The sequence below is a fragment of the Schistocerca americana genome, chromosome 2 (genome assembly GCF_021461395.2).
Source record: "Schistocerca americana isolate TAMUIC-IGC-003095 chromosome 2, iqSchAmer2.1, whole genome shotgun sequence".
NCBI classification, from domain to species: Eukaryota; Metazoa; Arthropoda; class Insecta; order Orthoptera; family Acrididae; genus Schistocerca; species Schistocerca americana.
Window position 1 is genome coordinate 648,989,231 of NC_060120.1, and position 20,877 is coordinate 649,010,107.

At 43.6% G+C, this 20,877-nt stretch overlaps 1 protein-coding gene across 1 annotated transcript in view; it reads left to right on the top strand.

The window, feature by feature from the left end:
- The window catches only part of LOC124596483 (protein snakeskin-like), a 53,115-nt gene extending 32,674 nt beyond the window's left edge, over positions 1–20,441 (top strand). Inside the window, exons 2-3 of the mRNA XM_047135628.1 lie at positions 13,044–13,241; positions 19,815–20,441. Of these exons, the coding sequence (XP_046991584.1) occupies positions 13,044–13,241; positions 19,815–20,039 (423 nt within the window). The 3' untranslated portion in view covers positions 20,040–20,441. The remainder of the gene's footprint in view (positions 1–13,043; positions 13,242–19,814) is intronic.
- The last annotated feature ends 436 nt before the right edge of the window (positions 20,442–20,877 follow it).

Here is a 20,877-nt window from a genome sequence, read left to right on the forward strand (position 1 = left end):
AAGAGATCTCCATCCCCTGGTACTGTTACGGTTTTATGGACAACCTTGCAGAATTCAAGATGTCAGTTCCCTCCAGGACTACTTTAGACGTTAGTCGAGTGCAGGTCACGTCTTGTTGCGGCCCTTCTGCATGCTCGCAGAGGTCCAACACGCTATTAGGCCGGTGTACCTTTTTTTTTTTTTTTGCTGTTCAGTGTATCTCTCGAAAACACCATGAAGATATAATTAGAGGGATTCGAGTCCATTCGGAGGCTTATCAAGACATTCTCCCTGTCAACCATTCGCGACTGGAACAGCAAAGGGTAGAAGTGACAGTGGTGCACGAAGCACCCTACGCACTGTAATGTATCTTACGGTGTATACACGTTAACTAAACACGCGACTTCTTCGAACTACTCCATATGGATAGTCTGTTTACAATTAAGGCAAACACCTTATACTAACAAAACAGTCCATACGAAACACCTTTAAACGCATTTACACAGATTTAGACCACTCCAACTGGCAGAATTTTCTCCTTTTTTCCTCAATAAATTGTTATCCTAGATAACGTGGGCGACAGAACATTGTTTTGGTCTCATTTATTTCCTTCTTTGCGAAATTTTCCGCATACGCTGGCGAGATGCTCCATAAGTTAATGTCATCATAGAGATAACGCTAAACAGAAGTAAAATTGTACAAGTAAACGGAACTGAAAGCCCAGTTATAAATTAGCTCTGATTGTACACCAATCTGTTTGAGACAAACACATCGGTCTCGCAATCAGAAATCATGCTTAACATTCCACATACTATAAACTATCCATCATCTCTCCTTATTTTACTTCATCACAAGAGTCTGCTACTTTTAACAGTCGGATGTAATCCCTAGTCTCTCTCTCTCTCTCTCTCTCTCTCTCTCGTTGGTACTCAGTCCAGTGCTTTCGAGACTCCATCCCGTGAGTTAACATATGCAGAGTCTCAGTTGCAGCAAGTAATATTTTAATAGCGCAGGTTTATTTTGAGAATTAAATACACAAATAACTGCAAATGTATTTACCTTTCCCAAAATACTCAATTTCAACGCATCTTCCAACGACTTTCGTTACTTAACAGTCACCAGAAAAGCCTCTGCTTCACTAAGAATTCTCTGTTGTTCGACCGACCATATTTCGTGGTTTCCTCTGCCTCAAACCCCTTAAGTGTTGCATAAAACACAGAGTTCAGTTAATGATATTCGCTTTTAGTTGCTGAAGCTATGATCAGCTCGTTTCCTCCCATTAGATGTACGTTGTTCACTATTTTCAGTTCAAGTGGCCATTTCTTGATAACTTCTTTTTGCCCTTGCGAAAATTACTTCGCGCTCCCGATACGATACTGATCTTCGAACCAATTGTTCTTGATGTTCTGACTATGGAGCCACTGAACAGCAGAACTGCATGCTCATGTGGTTAGCGCAACACGCTCCCAGCCGTTAACGCGGTCTTTCGAAACGTGATCCGCTGTTTCTTCTTCAGTAAGTCCTCAGTTGCCATTACAAAGCTGCGTGGACCCCTTAACATCTCTCCCCGAAGGAACAGCAGCAGATCGAACGTGTGTCCTCCATGTGGCAGCCAGATAACTACGACTGCAGCTCAGCCACAGGGGTGGAGATTTATTTCATTATTCTTCATTTGTTATTGCTAGTATTGAGTTATAAAAAATGGACTACGTGGGCAGGTGTCGGACCACATATGGAAAATTCCGCTCTTCCAATTACTGTTAGTATTATTATTATTCTTTCTTTTCTCAGACGTTATGTCTGGTCAAAAATGGAAAGTGACGCGGACCTTGATCAAGCGTGACTTCCTTTTAATTGTACGGTATATGTTACATTGCATTTAGGAACTTTCGGGTAATTGAATATGTATCAATAATTACAGATTTCTGTAGTTGTATATATATGTTTGGATGTAGCTGTATTGCGTTGATGTACTGGTGGATATTGTGTGGTATGACTCCTGTAGTTGATAGTATAATTGGTACAATGTCAACTTTATCCTGATGCCACATGTCCTTGACTTCCTCAGCCAGTTGGATGTATTTTTCAATTTTTTCTCCTGTTTTCTTCTGTATATTTGTTGTATTGGGTATGGATATTTCGATTAGTTGTGTTAATTTCTTCTTTTTATTGGTGAGTATGATGTCAGGTTTGTTATGTGGTGTTGTTTTATCTGTTATAATGGTTCTGTTCCAGTATAATTTGTATTCATCATTCTCCAGTACATTTTGTGGTGCATACTTGTATGTGGGAACGTGTTGTTTTATATTAGTTTATGTTGTATGGCAAGTTGTTGATGTATTATTTTTGCTACATTGTCATGTCTTCTGGTGTATTCTGTATTTGCTAGTATTGTACATCCGCTTGTGATGTGATCTACTGTTTCTATTTGTTGTTTGCAAAGTCTGCATTTATCTCTTGTGGTATTGGGATCTTTAATAATATGCTTGCTGTAATATCTGGTGTTTATTGTTTGATCCTGTATTGCAATCATGAATCCTTCTGTCTCACTGTATATATTGCCTTTTCTTAGCCATGTGTTGGATGCGTCTTGATCGATCTGTGGCTGTGATAGATGATACGGGTGCTTGCCATGTAGTGTTTTCTTTTACGGATTTGCTTTCTTTGTATCTGTTGATGTTATGTGATCTAAAGGGTTGTAGAAGTGGTTATGAAATTGCAGTGGTGTAGCCGATGTATTCATATGAGTGATTGCTTTGCGTATTTTGCTAGTTTCTGCTCGTTCTATAAAGAATTTTCTTCGATTATCTACCTATCCATAATGTAGGTTTTTTTATGTCAATAAATCCCCTTCCTCCATCCTTTCTGCTTAATGTGAATCTTTCTGTTGCTGAATGTATGTGATGTATTCTATATTTGTGGCATTGTGATCGTGTAAGTGTATTGAGTGCTTCTAGGTCTGTGTTACTCCATTTCACTACTCCAAATGAGTAGGTCAATATTGGTATAGCACAAGTATTTATAGCTTTTGTCTTATTTCTTGCTGTCAATTCTGTTTTCAGTATTTTTGTTAGTCTTTGTCTATATTTTTCTTTTAGTTCTTCTTTAATATTATTATTATTATTATTATTATTATTATTATTATTGCTATTTTTATTTCACGGTCTGACCAAAAAGGTGAAGCACCCGAAAAGGGAAGAGGAAACAAATTGAAACTTCATGCCTTGAGAGGGTGTGTGATGGTACATCGGTGATTACAGAATCCAGTCAGCTCACAAAGAACTTGGCAGTATGAACCCACTTACCAGCATGACGTTGTGCGCATTGTGATCTTGATGCATGCACCGATTCGGTTGCGAAGGATGTCGTAAAGCTGTTGCATCCTCTCATGAGGAAAGCTGCCCCACAACTGTCGTAACTGGTTCTTCATGACCTGGATACTGGTACCAGGACTGGGATGACGTCCAAGCTGATCCCACAATGTTCAATCAGGGAGAAATATGGGGATATTGCTGGTCGAGGGAGTACCTCAGCTTGACGCAGACAGTTCATAGAGATACGTGCCACGCGTGGACCAGCAATAGCCTGTTGAAAAATGGAAACACGACACTGTCACTTACGCAAAAGAGATACCACACGAGGGCTCAGGACTTCCGTGACGTACTGTTGGGCCGTCGCAGTTCCCTCAATCATCATTGGCGGTGACCTGAAGTCAAAGCCAATGGTTTGCCACACCATGAGCCAGGAGTAACATCGCAATGCCGTTCCAAAACACTACAAGAATGGGATATCTCCCCAGATAGACGCAATACTAACCAACGATGATCATACCAGGATAATGGAGAATTGCGGTTCATGGTTGAACATCATGCGATGCTATCGAACGGCAGTCCATGCTTCCTGGTGACGGTGTCACTCCAAACGCAATCGTTTCTGTTGTGGTGTTAACAGTAGGCTACGCATGGGACTGTAATTCCCTATTCCGGCTCCTGCTGCTACTCTCCGATCAATGAAGCGGGATGACGTAGAATGATGCAGGGAATCCATTACATGTTCTCGGATGGCAGGCACAGGTGTGAAAGGCTTGCGATACGCATGGTGCATAATAGGGCTTTCCTCTGTTGAGGTGGTCAGAACAGCTCGACTGGGACACAGACGACAAGTATGCCAGCCCTCACGTCCCCATGCAGTCCAACAACGGGCCACTGCCATATTCGAATACCCCACGAATATAGGTACTGCACGATTCGAACAGCTGGCAAAATGGAGACTCACAAATGAGGCCTTTTGAAACTCTTGTCACGTGTTGATTACGCTATCTCACAGCAGGACATTGCATCTCCGTGCCCTTTAGAGAGATCACTCAACATCTGACGCTGTTCACCTATATACCTTACAAGGCCTGGTGAAAGAAACTAAACATGAACTATGCCAATACACTCTGGTGGCCGTTCCACCTCTCATAGAAAATTGCAGCTCTAACCATTTACATACCAGCCGATGGGGTGTACGTGTGCCAAGTTATATTGGCATCCGACCGTGTCTTCTGTGTGCTTCACATTTTTTTAAATTATGCAATGTATTTTGTCACGTATCGCTTCAATAACGTCTGATAATAATTGCTGTATGTTAGAAACGGCTTGTTGTAATGTGGTTTAGGTTCCACCTTAAACTGTTAGTCCCCCTATAACTGGCTGAGAAGACATTGCAAAGATGGGAAGAAGACAAGTCCATAATGCGTTCAGTAGGGCTGTAGTATGTAGTAATGCACTGCTATGTTCACACCAACCTTCCTGTTGGCAAAGGCTTTAGTTAGAGAGAGACAGGGACTAGCAATAAATGGTTGAGGATATATTGCGACAGTCACCGCTGCAAACTGTAGCTGTTGGGATGGTGGAAGAAAGGAACCTTAGTGGTAGGGACTTGAGTGCATAAGACAAACCGTTGATGATGCGGGGTACAGCAGTTACGCTGAAGTCAAGATACGTCACGCAACCGGAGGAACTGTAGGAGTGCACCAAACCGACTGTTCACCTCAAACGAGACGCACATTACGCCCGAACACAACCAGCTGTTAACTGTAATCTCACAACAAGAGAACCTGCCGAGTAGAAAGAGTGTACAATGACCTTGCAGCAGTCAACGTAGATACGCGACGTGCCCCGAGTCCAATAATGACGTATAGTTTCACCAGGAACATTTACAGAGACAAAAATAATGCTATATTGGTTCTGCCTCAAAAATGGAAGTCTTCGAGCGCAAGTCGATATTGTCCAGCCGGACGAGTGTAATCTAATCTCACTGATAAGGGTTATCGTCCACCGATTATCGCGGTATTTAGTACGAAGCAGACCCTGACGCGTCGATGGAAAAGCACCTCTGCTCGACTTGAACATGCCAAGCGTTTTCTTTTTTACAGGCCGGCATAGCATTTTGAAGATCTACCTTCACAGGTATAGAAGAACAATGAAGAAATGTACTTACATGATACGTTAAATTACTAATTGACACAACGCAACATTAGTGAATTAATGAGGAAGACAGGTGACGCAATGCATATATCCAACTTCACAGTTCAAACTTTCTCTTTAAGATGAATGCATTACATTAGTAAGTGGACTAGAAGCTTCCGGTTTCAGTAGAATACAAGGATATTTGATGATAAATACAAGAATATACTCCGTTTCATTACATAAAATAAATCCAAGAACTCCCATACTGTAGGTAAAATCATCTGCGTTATTACGCCGCGTAGTATCCCGCGACGTTTCGATTCTTCTGGTAAGATCTTCCTCAGAAGTCTTCTGATTTGTTTATTTATCGTATGACAACAGGAAAAAATACGAGGCAACTACTTCCTATAAATACAAGTATATATTTCTCAGCAGATGCAAGTTCACAATGAATTCATCGCCTAAGTCCGGATATGAAATCCAATCAGAAGCTTCTGCAGACCAATTGTGGAGGTCCGTCATTGTCCTTTTAAATCCTCCGAGGGAACATTCAACTGTTATACGATGAATAGTTTGCCGCTGTTCGCCGCAGTCACAGTGAGGAGAGGCTTGCAGCTCCACTGGTGCAGGAGTGCTCCACATCTGTCCCGTTAATTCTGATCTGACGCAGTACACACTACGTGCTGTAGGTGTAACCGAAAAACTGCTGGTCGCTCCCAAGGAGTTTTGATTAGTTGGTGATGCAGCAAGGAAGTTTGCTCCTGTCACTGAGTGTTCCAGGCATGCTGCACGCTTAAATGATTGCTCTGCAAACTGACTGATGTGTCCAACCATGATTTTCTAGACCTTAATCGCTGGGATTTTTTCTTTTTGTCCACACGTTTAGCAATGAATGTGATCTTCTTATGGATGCTTGTGGAATATTTCTAAGTATCGGTGGCCAGTGCTTGTTTCTGGGGCGAATGCACTTGTGATGAGGCGCATAGCTTGACTGAGCCGTGTGTCAATTGGATTGTATTGTTTGGGGGAGGAGACCAGACAGCGACGTCATCGGTCTCATCGGATTAGGGAGGGACGGGGAAGGAAGTCGGACGTGACCTTTCAGAGGAACCATTCCGGCATTTGCCTGGAGCGATTTAGGGAAATCACAGAAAACCTAAATCACGATGGCCGGACGCGGGATTGAACCGTCGTCCTCCCGAATGCGAGGCCAGTGTGCTAGCCACTGCGTCACCTCGCTCGGTGTGTGTCAATTATTTTAGTGTGAGCACTGTTTATCCAAGTGGAATAGCAGTATTCTGCGACTGAACATGAAAGAGTTAGAGCCGATGATCTTAGAACTGTTGCAGTGGGACCCCAGGCTGTTCCTATTAAATTATGGAGTATATTTTTCCTACGTTTGATTCTAGCTGCCACATAACAGAGTTGAGTTTTGTACATCAGTGATCTGTCTAGCGTCACACCTACGAATTTTGGAGTGTTGCAATAAATGAGAGTCTGATCTCTGTTTCTATTGTTAGGTTTGTAGTTTGCTTGTTTATTCCGTAAGTGGAAAGTTGATACAGTGGTCTTCTGAGGATTCGATCACAGTATTTTACGTATTTATCCAAATTTTCAGGTCAGGTATTAGTATTGCGTTAGTTTCCCTACAGCTTGGCTCCTGAGCAATTACGGCAATGTTATCAGTGTAAATAAAATTTCCTGGACTTTTTTCCTAAAGGATAGTGTGTAAACAGATTAAAAAGGAGCGGGGCCAAAGCAGAATCTTGTGGGTTACCCATCATTTATATTGTGAACGTTGCTTTTGGAGTTCTCCGATGTTTCCGAGTGACTGAACATTGGCGAAAACTAGTTACAAAATGTTTCCCGGGGCTTTTCTGCGTTCTCGTTGGTGATTCGTTGATGGTGTGAATGTACAGATAACATATTGCAAAGAGAAGTGTAAAGTCAACAAAATGTTGTGGTTGCTGTGCCACACAGGTGGTTTTCCGACAGTTTTCAGGCTGAAAGTTCCTCTGCTTTTCAAGTTTCCTGGTAGACTAAAACTCTAGGGTGGACCGGGACTCGAACACGGAACGCCGTCTTTCACGGGAAATGCTCTTAACGAGTGAGCTATTCATTACTCGCCCTCACACCTTTACTTCGGGTAGTATCTTCCCTCAAACTCCCCAAGCTTTCCACAAGCCCTCCTGCATACTGTGCTAGACTAGAACTCCCGGAAGAAAGGATATTGCAGAGAAATGGCTTAGCCGTAGCCTACTGTTACTATTTCTACAACGAATCATTCACTCTGCAGAGGCGAGTAAGCAGTTTATGAAACTTCCTGGCATATTAAAAGTGTATGCCGGAACATTGCCTTTCACGCGAGTTGCCCTTATCTGCTAAACCATCAACGCACGACTCACGACCCGCTCTCACCGCTTCACTTCGGCCAGTAACTCTCTTCTACTTTCCACAGAGCAGTGATAGTGGAAGGTAGGGTTCCTGGTTCTAATCCCGGTCTGTCAAACAGTTTAAATGTGCGAGGATGTGTCCTGATATTTGTTTATATTCCTTGCGAGTCGTAGCAGGATAGTTCAAGTGGCTCTGAGCACTATGGGACTTAACATCTCAGGTCATCAGTCCCCCGAACTTAGAACTACTTAAACCTAACTAACCCAAGGACATCACACACATCCATGCCCGAGGCAGGATTCGAACCTGCGACCGTAGCTGTCGCGCGGTTCCAGACTGTAGCGCCAAGAACCGCTCCGCCACATCGGCCGGTCGTGGCAGGGTAGTTACTTAATCGTTAGCAAGATTGTACGAAGCGGGAAACGTAAGGCCGTCAATTATATTGAAATTACACTCATTCTTAGACATTTCAACTGCCTCCTGGACTTTCTTTATGCATGTATTACATTCTTTGGCTAATACTATCATGTTATTAACACCTATATCCTGACCATAGTACCCTTGATGTACCGTTACAGGAGACTTCATTCTATATTCTAAATATGTTTGCTGTTTACGTTCTTTAACGTGTTCTATTAAGGCCGCGTCAGTTTCACTTATGTATTAGGATGGTGCATTAAGTTCGAGGATTTTTACCTTAAGCTTAATAAACACAACAGATACACGTAACAGAGACTTCAGTCGAGGATTTGTACCTTAAGTTTAATAAACACAACAATACACACAACAGAGACTTTAGTCATCAATAATATATTCTCCTCCAATATTTACAACAGTGGGCCAACGCTGGGGTAACTTTTCGATTCCGCTACTGTGAAAGCCACGTGGTGAAGGTTAACAACTCGTTGAGCCATGTTCGCAGTGTATTTTCATCTGGAAAGGAAGTTCCTTGAAAGTTGTTGGATAGGAAGCGGAAAATGTGAAAGTCCGACGGCGCAAGATCACGTGAATAAGGTGGGTGCAGAATGACTTCATATCCCAACAACTGTATAGCGTTTTTCGCGAAGCTAGCAAAATGCCGGTGGGTCATATCGTGGAGTAGCATCACTACACGCTGGCTTCCTGGTCGTTATTCTTGGGTTGCGTCTGCAAGACGTCGCAGTTGTTGGCAATAAATGTCAGCAGTGATGGTCGCACCTCGGGGAAGCAATTCGTAGTACCCTACGCCGTCGCTTTTCCACCAGGTCTTTGTACGAGGAGTTACTGCTTTGATTGGGCTCAACCATTCTTTTCTTTTCCTTATGTTACCATAACGACAGCATTTCTCATCACCAGTAACGATGCAGAATAGGAATAGTCGGTGTTATTCACGAGCCAATTGATGACGAGCAAGCAGAGATGCACATATTGGCCACCTGCTGATTTTTGTAATTTTGGCTTCGAGCACGCGGTACCCATACATTCCATCTTTAAGCCATCCCCAATGCATGAAAATGTACGATGATGGAATGACTACAGTTCATCACACTTGATAGTTCCAGAGTACAATGACGTGGATCATTGTGGATTAACGCATTTCAGCGATCTGTATCAGGCCCCGAACATATTCCTGAACATGGAGCGTCACTAATATCAAGACCATTCTCTTTAAAACGAGAAAACAATTTCCTTGCCGTGCTCTGTCTGATGGCATTATTTCCATAGGCGGAACAAATATTTCTGGCTGCCTCCGCTGCTCTCACCCCTCTACTGAACTCAAACAGAAGAATAGGTCAGAAACGTTCCAATTTCTCCACTTGGCACTCCATTTTCTAGCGTCCACAGCTCGATTCACTATCTCCAAATGACAAAATCTGAACTGAAATAGCAACTTCATTGATTGGCGACTCCGTGGAGTGCTGTGTGCACAACGACCATATATGTTAAATTAAAAGGAAGGTCAGCGTTAGCCGTAATATTGATGGTTTATTGATAGCAAAATCGATTTTCAATTACATAGTTTCAGTTTCAGTTATTGTGATCGCTTCTCAGTTTTGTTTACTGATAGCTTGATACCATTGTCTATGAGTTTAATTTGTACACCACAGCACTGAAGATGATCACCATGTGATTGAAAATCGATTTTGCTATCAATAAACCATCAATATTACTGCCAACGCTGACCTCCTTTTAATTTTAATGAAATAGTAACACTGAACTACAAATAAAAAATAATAATTGAGAAATAAACCCATTGCAACCGGAATACCATCGTACAAAACAAAAGCCCTACGAACTTATTCATCAACCTAATATAAGGGGCAATAAAACGAAAACGGGACAGACGGAAAAAAATAAGTAAACTGGTTATTGTTTCAAAAGTAATCTCCATAAGTGCTAATACATTTATCCCACTGCGAGACAAAACGTTCAGTGACTTCATAAAAAAATATTGGAGATCACCTAGAGAACCATCATTGCGCCCAGGAGAGCACCTATTCATCCGAAGCAAATGCACGGCCACGAATGTCATTCTTCAGAGATACAAAAATATGTAAATCACATGGGGAGATATCGGGACTGTAAGGAGAATGTGGAAGGGAGTCGCAGCTAAACTTCTGCAGCGTAGTCGAAACAACCTTGGCAACATGTGGGCAGGTCCACATTTTCCTATGAAGGCACTGGCCGTCTTGGTTGGTTGGTAGCTTGGTTGATATGGTGGGTGGGAAGCTAACAGCGAGGTCATCAGTCCCATTTAGGAAAGATGGGGAAGTAAGTCGGCCATGCCCTTTCAAAGGAAGCATTTGCCTGAAGCGATTTAGGGAAATCAGAAAAAACCTAAATCAGGATGGCCGGACGCAGGTTGGAACCGTCCTCCTCCAGAAGAGTCCAGTATGCTAACCACTGCACCACCTCACTCGGTGGCCGTGTTGTCTCACAGTGGGATAAATGTATAAGAGCTACGGCGATTACTTTTGAAGTAATAAACAGTTAGGGTTTCCGTACCTCAATCGGTAACACCGGAACGCTTATACGATCACATTGCTGCCTGTCTGTGTCTGTCCGTCCGACTGTTCTTAACCCTTTTTGTCAGGAAAGGGTCGAGGTATGGAGTTCAAATTTATGTCACATACTCAGGTGTACGGACCCCTGCGAAGAATTTTAGCTTCTAAGTCAATGGAAGCAAAGACGCGGCCATATATCTCACATATTTTGATACCTGCAAACTCACTCACCAAAACCCATGGATGAACTACTTACACACATGTCGAGTCTGGTGGGCTAGCTGTAAAGCACGTTACTGGATGCCCAGAGGTCGCAGAATCAAATCTCGATGGGACCACAAAGTTTTGAGTCTCCGTTGTAACGTACCGTTCATCTCTCAAGGAATGTGAGCCGTCGCCAGAAACAACACGTGGTTCGGGCTGCACGTTAAATCGTAGGTCCCGTTTAAATAAGTTGGATAGGTCAAGGCCACGCAAGTCGCCGGAGTACCTGCCATAGGTGGCACGAAGGCTTCGTCTTCTATGTACCCCCACAGAAAGAAGTCGCAAGTTGTGTGGTCTGGTGACATGAGAGACCAAAAGCAATGATCAAGATGTTGTTGCCCACCTCCTCCAACACAACGTTGTGGGATAGTGTTAAGATAACGCCGCACGTCAGGGTGAAAGTGAGGAAGGGCACCGTCATACATGAAAATGAAATCATTGGAATCTTCGTGGAGTTGAGGAAACAATCAGTTTTGCAGCATGTCCACGTATGACATTCCTGTCACAGTTTCCCCTGCAAAAAAGAAAGATCCACAAACTCTGTTAACAGAAATGGCACAAAACACATTTAGTTACGGTGAGTCACTTTCATGTTCGACGACGACGCTAGGATTCTGTGACCTCCAAATTGTTACATTACGGTGGTTTATTTTTTACCCTATAGAAGAAACGTCGATTCGCCAGAAAAGATGAATCGTTCGGAAAAAGTGTCCTCTGCCATATCCTGGAAAAGTGAAATGCAAAATTTCCATCTTCTGTTACGGTCGCCGGGACCAAGTTGCTGCAGTAACTGCAATTCGTACGGCTTCACAAGCAGGAGTCGATTCAGAACACGCTGCACCGTTGTTTGAGGAAGTTGAAGTTCCTGGTCTGCCGTCTTGTGGACTTCCGAGGACTCCATGTGAACGCTTTTCGGATGCGGTCAACATTTTCATCAGAAGCGCGTTGCCGACTAGTGCTCTTCCCTTTGCACATGCAACCAACTTCCAAGAATTTTGTATGCTAGTAATAAATCTGCTTGTGCAGATGCGGCTTCTCAACAAACGGTGGAGTGCACTTTGCATTTGAACAATGGACTGGCTTCGCACGCATTCCAACACACGAAATGATTTCTCTTGTGGTGTAGTCGCCGTGTCGCTACAAACATATAAGAGTGCTGCTGTGTCAAAACTTTTAACCTTTCTCTATCCAGTGACATGCGCAGTGTGTTTGTGTTTTTTACAGTTTGTCTGTAATAAACAAGTGAAATCTTATCTTTCTTTTTTAATCACCCGGTACTACACGCGCTCCAGGAGAAGTCACAGGCTCTTGTAGGCTTGTCAGCTGGTGCCGATGCTACAACATTGGTCCACCTACAACCAATCAACGAGAGGGCTAACGTGTGCTGCTGGGACTTCCTGCACCTGTTGAGCATGGTTGGTTGGTTGGTTTGGGGAAGGAGACCAGACAGCGTGGTCATCGGTCTCATCGGATTAGGGAAGGATGGGGAAGGAAGTCGGCCGTGCCCTTTCAGAGGAACCATCCCGGCATTTGCCTGGAGTGATTTAGGAAAATCACGGAAAACCTAAATCAGGATGGCCGGACCCGGGATTGAACCGTCGTCCTTCCGAATGCGAGTCCAGTGTCTAACCACTGCGCCACCTCGCTCGGTGTTGAGCATGCACCAGGGCGTTTGGCTCTTAGCGCGCCCCTCGAACAGCGTACAACTCGCGACGCGACTGTAGTAACAACACAACTGGTCACTTCATGGACTGCCGTGGTGGGGAGGCGATCAAGCGTATCCCTTGTAGATCCGGAAGAGCCTCACAGTTTAACGAGAGGGTCTTTTTTTACTGATGGAAAGAAAATGAAATGAAAATGCACTATACTATGTTAAAATTCAAGTGCTAAGCGATACGCGTTTCGTAAAATACATTTCAAACATGTAGCTTTGTGTGCCTGTTTGGTGAGCTTTGGCAACTGCCGGCAGGTGCTGAACTTCATCGCGCTGCTGCTGTACCGGCTGGGCTACGATGGCATGTTCCTGGGAGTCGGCGGCACGTGGAACATCAACGAGAACAAAGACCCCAGCGCCGAGGTGTTCGCCTCCGGCATCATGGTGGGCTACCTCGTCTACACGTGCATCTCGCTCGTCGGCATGTGCCTCCACCAGCCCAAGACCATCACGGTACGCAAAGGCTTAAGTCACAGTATTTTTGAGTAATCGCTGCAAATGCAAAAACTTCGTTGTGCACCTCTCTCTCTTCACCAATCTTGACGCGACGCACCACGACTAACTCTGCTCTGCTAATCTCTTGATCTCAGAGTATTGCACCCGATGTTCTCGAATATATGGCAGTCTTTGTCTTTCCCTGCACATTTTGTCCTCTACGCCCCTTTCTGTTACTATGGAACTTATTCCCTGATGTACTAACACCCTAACTCTTCTTGTGGACAGAGTTTTCGATACATTACCTTCTTCGTCGATTCTACGAAGCGCCGCCTCGTTTCTTATCAGTCCGTTTCATTTTCAACATTCTTCTATAGCGTCATATCTCAAATGCTTGGATTCTCTTCTTTTCCGGTATTCCCAGTATCCCTCATTTTCAACATTCTTCTACAACACCACATCTCAAACGCTTCGATTTTCTTCTTTCACTACTATACAACGTTGAATTCCAAACAAACATTCTCGGAAATTTTTTCCTCAGATTAAGACCGATGTTTGACACCAGTAGACTTCCATTGTCTGTGTCAGACTGCCTTGTCCTCGTTGCTTCCTCCGTCACGTGTTATTTTGCTTCAAAGCCAGCAGGTGTCCGTAACTTCGTCTACTTCGTGGTCACCAATTTGGAGGTTAAGTTTATTCCTAATCTCATTTTTGTTACCGTTCATTACTTTCATCTTTCTTCAGTCTCTCCGAAATCCATATTCTGTACCTGTTAGACTGTTCATTCCATTCAAGAGGTGTCTTAACTCTTTCTCAAATTCACTGAGGCCACCAATGTCATCACCGAATCTTATCATTCATATGCTTTCATCCTAATTTTTAATCCCCCTTCTGAACTTTTCTCTTATTTTGTCACTGTTTCTTTGATGTACATGTGGAAGAGCAGGGGAGAAAGATTGCATCCCTGCCTGATCTCCTTTTGAATCCAAACATTTGTGTCTTGGTTTATCATTCTCATCGTTCCCTTTTGGTTATTACACATACTGCATATTATCCGTCTTTCTTTACAGCTTATAGCAAATTTTGTGACAAATTCAAACATTTTGCACCCTTTTATGTCACGGGAGGCTTTTGCTAAGTCGACATATCCTATGATGGATTTGTCCTCAGGGGACACAACAACTGCGCTGTAAACTAGATAGACGGCATTAAGATTGCATCAAAACAGTCTAATCTTTTTCACTGACAGACAGAGACGTGTAATTACAGTCTTACATCACTGATGTCAATTTACTGTAGAATAATGGAAACTTTTTATGCTCATGTCGATTGCGAAAAAATCACTATAGTGTGAAAATCAGCTCGTTCTGTTCGCCTATAAGCTTAGAAGTCACCCACGTTAATGCCGTGTTCATTGACTTCGGTAGACGTTCGACACAGTTCTGGCCTGTTGCCTAACGAACAAAGTACGAGCTCAATGAGTATCTGATCAGCGTTTGACACGATTCAGGACTTAAGAGCTCATATACACTTTAAAAAAAGGAGGCACCATGAAAGGATAATCTGAATAGGGCGGAAATCAGTAGGTGTGATGTACATAGACAGACAAACAAATGATGAAAATGATGAAAATGTCAGAAAAACTGTATGATATGTTCAAGGGAAAGGGCTTCACAAGTTAAGCAAGTCAATACCGTATTGGTCCTCCATTATGCAGGCAGGTATTCGGCTTGGACTGATTGACAGAGTTGTTGAATGTCCTCCTGAGAGACAGCGTGCCTAATTCTGTCCAATTGGCCCGTTACACGGCCAAAAAGCCGAGGATGCCTTACCACGAATGGCAACAATACGAAATTTAGAATATCGTCGACGTACTGCTGTGCCACGGATGACAACCAAATGGATCTTACTGTGAAGTGAAATGGCACCCCAGATCATCACTCTTGGTTGTCGAGTCAAATGGTGGGCAAAGTCATATTGATATGGCAGCGCTGTCCAGAACGTCTCCAACCAAGTCTTCTCTGATCCTCGAGGCTCAGTTCGGAGCGGGACTGACCATAGAAGACAATTCCACTCCAGTCAATGAGATTCCAGGCTACAGACGTATCTCCAGACGCCCTGGACGGTGTTGCGATACCGACCTGACCGTCGTCCGCCATATCAAGAGTGATGGTCTGGGATGAAACGTCATTTCATAGCAGGACCCCTTAGGTTGCCATCCACGGCACCCTTACACCACAGCGGTATGCGCGCAATCTTCTATGCCTCGTTTTGTTGCCCTTTATGGCAACCCATCCTGGGGTTACATTTCGACAACAAAATGCCCGTGCGCACACGGCGAGAGTTTCTACTGTTTATCATCGTGCCTGCCAAATCTTAGCTTGGCCAGCACGGTCGCCGAATCTCTCCCCAATTGAGAACGTTTCGAGTATTGTGGGCAGGGTCCTCCAACCATGTCGGGATGTTTGCGATCTACGCGTGCCAACTGGACTGTAAAGGCCACAATATCTCTCAGGGGGACATCCAACTACTCTATCAACCAAAGCCAAGCCGAATAACTGCTTTCATAAGGGCCAGACGTGAAAGAACGCGTTACTGATTTGCTCAATTTGTGAAGCTTTACCTCTTGAATAAATTTGCCAGCTTCTCTGAAATCGTTATCATTTGTTTGTCGGAGCATGTACTTTTTTTTAAGGGGTATAATGCCCGTACGTCGTTCTTTAACAGTAGCTTCGGGGATACCCAGAAGAATGTTACAGGTCTTTTACTATTAACGATATATACCTATAAACTGGTTTGATGAACAACTTCGAGAAATTGCGGAATTGCTCGCCAATGGCGCTGTTACGTATAGGAAAGTCGCAACGGAAGAAAATCGTATATAATCCAGGGAGACCTGTAGAGGATCAACTCTCAAGCCAGGGACGGTCAGTTTGCCACCATCATAAATAAATACAATGTAAGCCACAAAAAGCGAACAGATACATTATTGTTCGATTACATGATTAATGAGATCACTACAAACAGTAAAAAAATGTAGACATTCGGGAGTATACGTCCGGATCAAACAAGAGTGGAACAACCAACTAAACAAGTTGTAGGAAATGCAGATGCCACACAGAAATTCTCTGGAAGGATGTTACGGCAATGGAGTTCATCCTTGAAAGCCGCAGCTTACAAAATCCACTACTGACCGATTCTTAAGTGTTGCTCCATAATATGAGCGCTTTACCGGGAAGTATTAATAGAGGAGAAGGTGCAAAGGCGAGCAGGAATTTTTTCACAGGTTCTTTTAGTAAGCGTGATAACATAACGAAGATGTTCATCATACTCCAGTGGCTACAAGACAGACGTTGTGCGTCAGAGATGATGACATTGCGAGGTTCGAAGAAGAGTATCGAAATGTATTACCTCGTCCAACATGTACCTGGTGAAATGCAGAAAATCAGAGAAATTGGAGTTCATACCAAGGTTTACGACAGTCGTTCTTCCCGAACATTACTCGAAAATGGCAAATAACGGTGGTACCCGAAATAGCCTGTGCTACACCACGTAAGGTGGCTTCCAGTATCTAAATCTAGATGAAAGAGTATACATAAAAATTTATACATCTGCAGTATTTACTTAAACTTTGCACGGCTGCCAGAATTCCGTCAATCAGCCTGCCACATCAAGGTAAGACATTTCTCCCTTTCCAGTCTGAATTACGGCCTTGCCGCAGTGGTAACACCTGTTCCCGTCAAATCACCGAAGTTAGGCAATGTCGGGCTGGGATGGGTGACCATCTGGTCTGCCGAGCGCTGTTGTTAAGCGGGTTGCACTCAGCCCTTGTGAGGCAAACTAAGGAGCTACTTGATTGAGAAGTAGCGGCTCCGGTCTCGTAAACTGACTTACGGCCAGGAGAGCGGTGTGCTGGCCACATGCCTCTCCACATCCGCATCCAGTGACGTCTGCGGGCTCAGGATGACACGGCGGCCGGTCGGTACCGTAGGGCCTTCATGGCCTTTTCTGGCGGAGTTTATTTGTGTGAATTACGAGTCAAAACAAAACACCTGATGAAGACTTAAAGTTAAGGCGTCGAAATATCCTGTTGTGAAGACGTGGACCACCGGCGGAACACCCGATCTCAACGACATGGCAACGAATCGCCGGGAAAGACTAAGATATTACAAAATCATCTGTGACCTTAAGTATCATAACTGTAACAGCCTTAGGACAAATCTTAAAGAACGAACTTGACTAATGTGCATGTGAATAGATGCTAAGCGAAAGAAAAGAATGAAACTCGTTTTGAACGATGAAGATGATGCTCTACAACGTACAAAAAAATTCTGAAATTTTCAACTGTATGAAGAACCAGGCCATTGATGCACCCATTAATCAGCAATAGCTTCTCCATATAATTGCACATCTCTTTTTTCCATTCAAACAGGCGCACTAAATGGACTACGACTACTTGTTCAAACTGTACATTGGGCATGGAGTTATCTCATTGTGAAACTGCATCTAATAGTTGGCTGGAAGTGAGCCTCGTGTAAGGAAGACAAACGTATATGAGTATGTGTTGGGATTCGACAGCCGCAGTATCGTGGCTTATCGAGACAGCTGTTTATTGCCCAATGATATTGCTACTCAGGTTGGTCCAGATACCACGACAGTCACCCGAAAATGGAATCGATGGGTTCAGATGCGCCACATTCGACGTCATGAAGCATTTTAACGGTCCCACGCGACTAGCGCCCAACGGGACACACACACTGTTGACTCGACTGCCCGAGATAGAACAGGTACGTGACATGTGACGATGTCTGAAACACCATGAACTGTCAGAACAGCGCCTTTTCAGACAAATCCTGGTTCTACATACAGTGTTACGATGTACATATCCCTGCATGGAGAACAAATATCTCCATATTGTATTCTTTATCACCATGTAGATGCAGTACCTGATGTCATGGTACAGGTGCCATTCAGTAGACAACACATTCACCTGGTTCACATACTTGGTAGTTTGGAGAACAGGAATTACGTTTCTGATGTGTTAACGTCAATGGGTGTGGGCTGTCTTCGAAATCTCTGTGATATTATATTTCAATAAGATAGTGCAAGACCGCAATTCGCCCATGCTGTTCTGACCTACCTCAATACAGAGGGTATCCGACTGTTACCTTCCCAGAACGTTTTCTGGACCTCTCATTCACTGAAAACAACTTCTCCTGTGTTTACCAAGAGACTGGTTTGCCACCACTCGCCAATTCGCTGATGAACTCTGGCAAAGAGTTGAATCAGCATGGAATGACGTAGCCATAGCCGGCCAGTGTGGCCAAGCGGTTCTAGGCGCTTCAGTCCGGAACCGCGCGACCGCTACGGTCGCAGGTTCAAATCCTGCCTCGGGCATGGATGTGTGTGATGTCCTTAGGTTAGTTAGGTTTAAGTAGTTCTAAGTTCTAGGGGACTGATGACCTCAGATGTTAAGTCCCATAGTGCTCAGAGCCATTTGAACCATTTTTTGACGTAGCCATATCTGTCATCCAAGTTTAGTCTGACTCAATGACTATCTGACAGTCATTGTTGTCTACAAATTTAGCCATGCATTCATCCTACTATACAGCGTTATTCGTATGTCTGGGGTTTCAGAAGATGACTGTGCAAAAACGACAAGACATACAGAAAACACACACTTCAGTGACAGGGGCATCTCTCAAAGTTTTTAACTTTCATTACAGGTGCTCAATATGGTAACTGTTTGAGATGCAGCAAATGTCGACACACATGTGGAATTCATTCACATGATTGTGTGGGACAGTACAACAGCCTGCTTTGCAGATCTGTTCATTGGGTTGTAATACAGAGCATGTTTTCTGACACACCAGCCCCACACAGCACTTATTACGAAACAAAACTTGGAGAGATGCTCTATGGACTGACATCTGCCATTTTTCTGCGTATCTTGTAATTTCTGTACAGTCAGCTTATAAAACCCTACAGATACTTTTGAATAACCCTGTAGTTTCTATGCAGAATAAGTAAATGTATTTGCTATCCGTCCTTACATTGTAATTTTAATGGTCAGCAGCGTATACACACATAGTGATTCAGCTGCCCCCACGCCTGGGTTATATGCAACTTGCAGCACATTATAATACCACATGCAAGATTTACATTTCTTTCACTTGCTGTACACAGTGCTACGGAAAAAAAGAACAGGACTATTTTTTAGGAAATTTAATGTAGTTAAATTTTGTACTGGGGTGCGTATTCACTAGAGGCCGTAGTTTCAGAATTATTCAGGAAAAACGTACAAAAGTGAACTTCAAATACTTTTTTTTCAATAACTTGAACATCATGATCTCCAGCGAAGTTATCCCAGTACAAGGTTTAAATACATTAAATTTTCCACAAAAAAACATGGACCTTTTTTCTGTAGCAAAAATAATTTGCACATAGCGAGGGAGTGTGTATGAAAAACTCACATGTAGTTTTTGAAGGCGTTGCGGGTTGCATAAAAGCGACCGTTAGGGGCAGCTGACTCAGCTTGTACAATGCTCGAGCAGTTGAGGCGCTAAGCCGTGCTTGTGTCTGTTCCGGCAGGACGTGATTATGAACTTCATCGGGCTTTTCGTGTGGATGGCGGTGGGCGCGATCGCGATCCACTACTGGATGGGCTACCAGAGCGAGTACAAGTACATCCACATGAGCACCGAGAAGCAGAAGGGGCTGGCGGTGGGCGCGCTCTGCGTGCTCTCGGGCACCGCCTACCTGCTCGACACCGTCGTCTCCTTCCTCTCCTACGCCGCCGCCAAGAACAAGTACTGAGCCTGCCTGCCCACTTTCTCACAGCCTCACCACCATCACTGCTGAGTTCGTCGTGGGAGTTAATAAGCTCTCGGGGTTCTTCTGCGAGCTCGGGTGTTACAATAAAGTGAAATATCCTGTGATCATCGCTCACGCGACTGACTCTCGTTTGCCATCTTGGCTGGCAAGCACAGTTCGTATGGTTTACAATAAGAACTCAGAGAATTCAATCGCTCATCTCTTCAAGACAGAAGTAACTTATACAAGCCATTTCATCTTCCACAAAAGCGCAATTTCAATTTTTTTTAGCATTACTGATACCTGCTTCTTTGTGTCATCTTTACGTAGAAATTTAACTGTTATTTAGATACAGTATGTGTAAAGTAAAATACCAGAATATTTTATAAATAAAGTGATATACCTTCAAAATTTTAATTACTTGCTGGCCATCCTTATCCGCAATAAGGTGTGTCGATAGATACCGAAGATTACTCTACTATTTGTGTTGGACAATTTTTTGCAGCCTTTATCCTGTCTTGTAGGAATCGGTCATTTCCGTGGTAGCCAGTGAAAGCTACCCCAAAATATCTCTGGCATTATTTCCACCTCGACCCTCCTTCACACGGATTTTCGGGATTCATTTGAAAAAAAGTTGATCATAGTCGTCCTAGACAGATAGTCGTGAAGGATGGGAAAAGAAATTAATCACACGTATAATCACCAAACGTGACTCATCTTCACGTAGTGTGTCTGCATTGCTCCCCAGTTTGTTCCACGAATTTTTCTAATCAAGCTGTTTCCGATACGGCTTATACAAATGTTCAGCAACAACTTTCATGTGTGTGTGTTTTACTTTGGC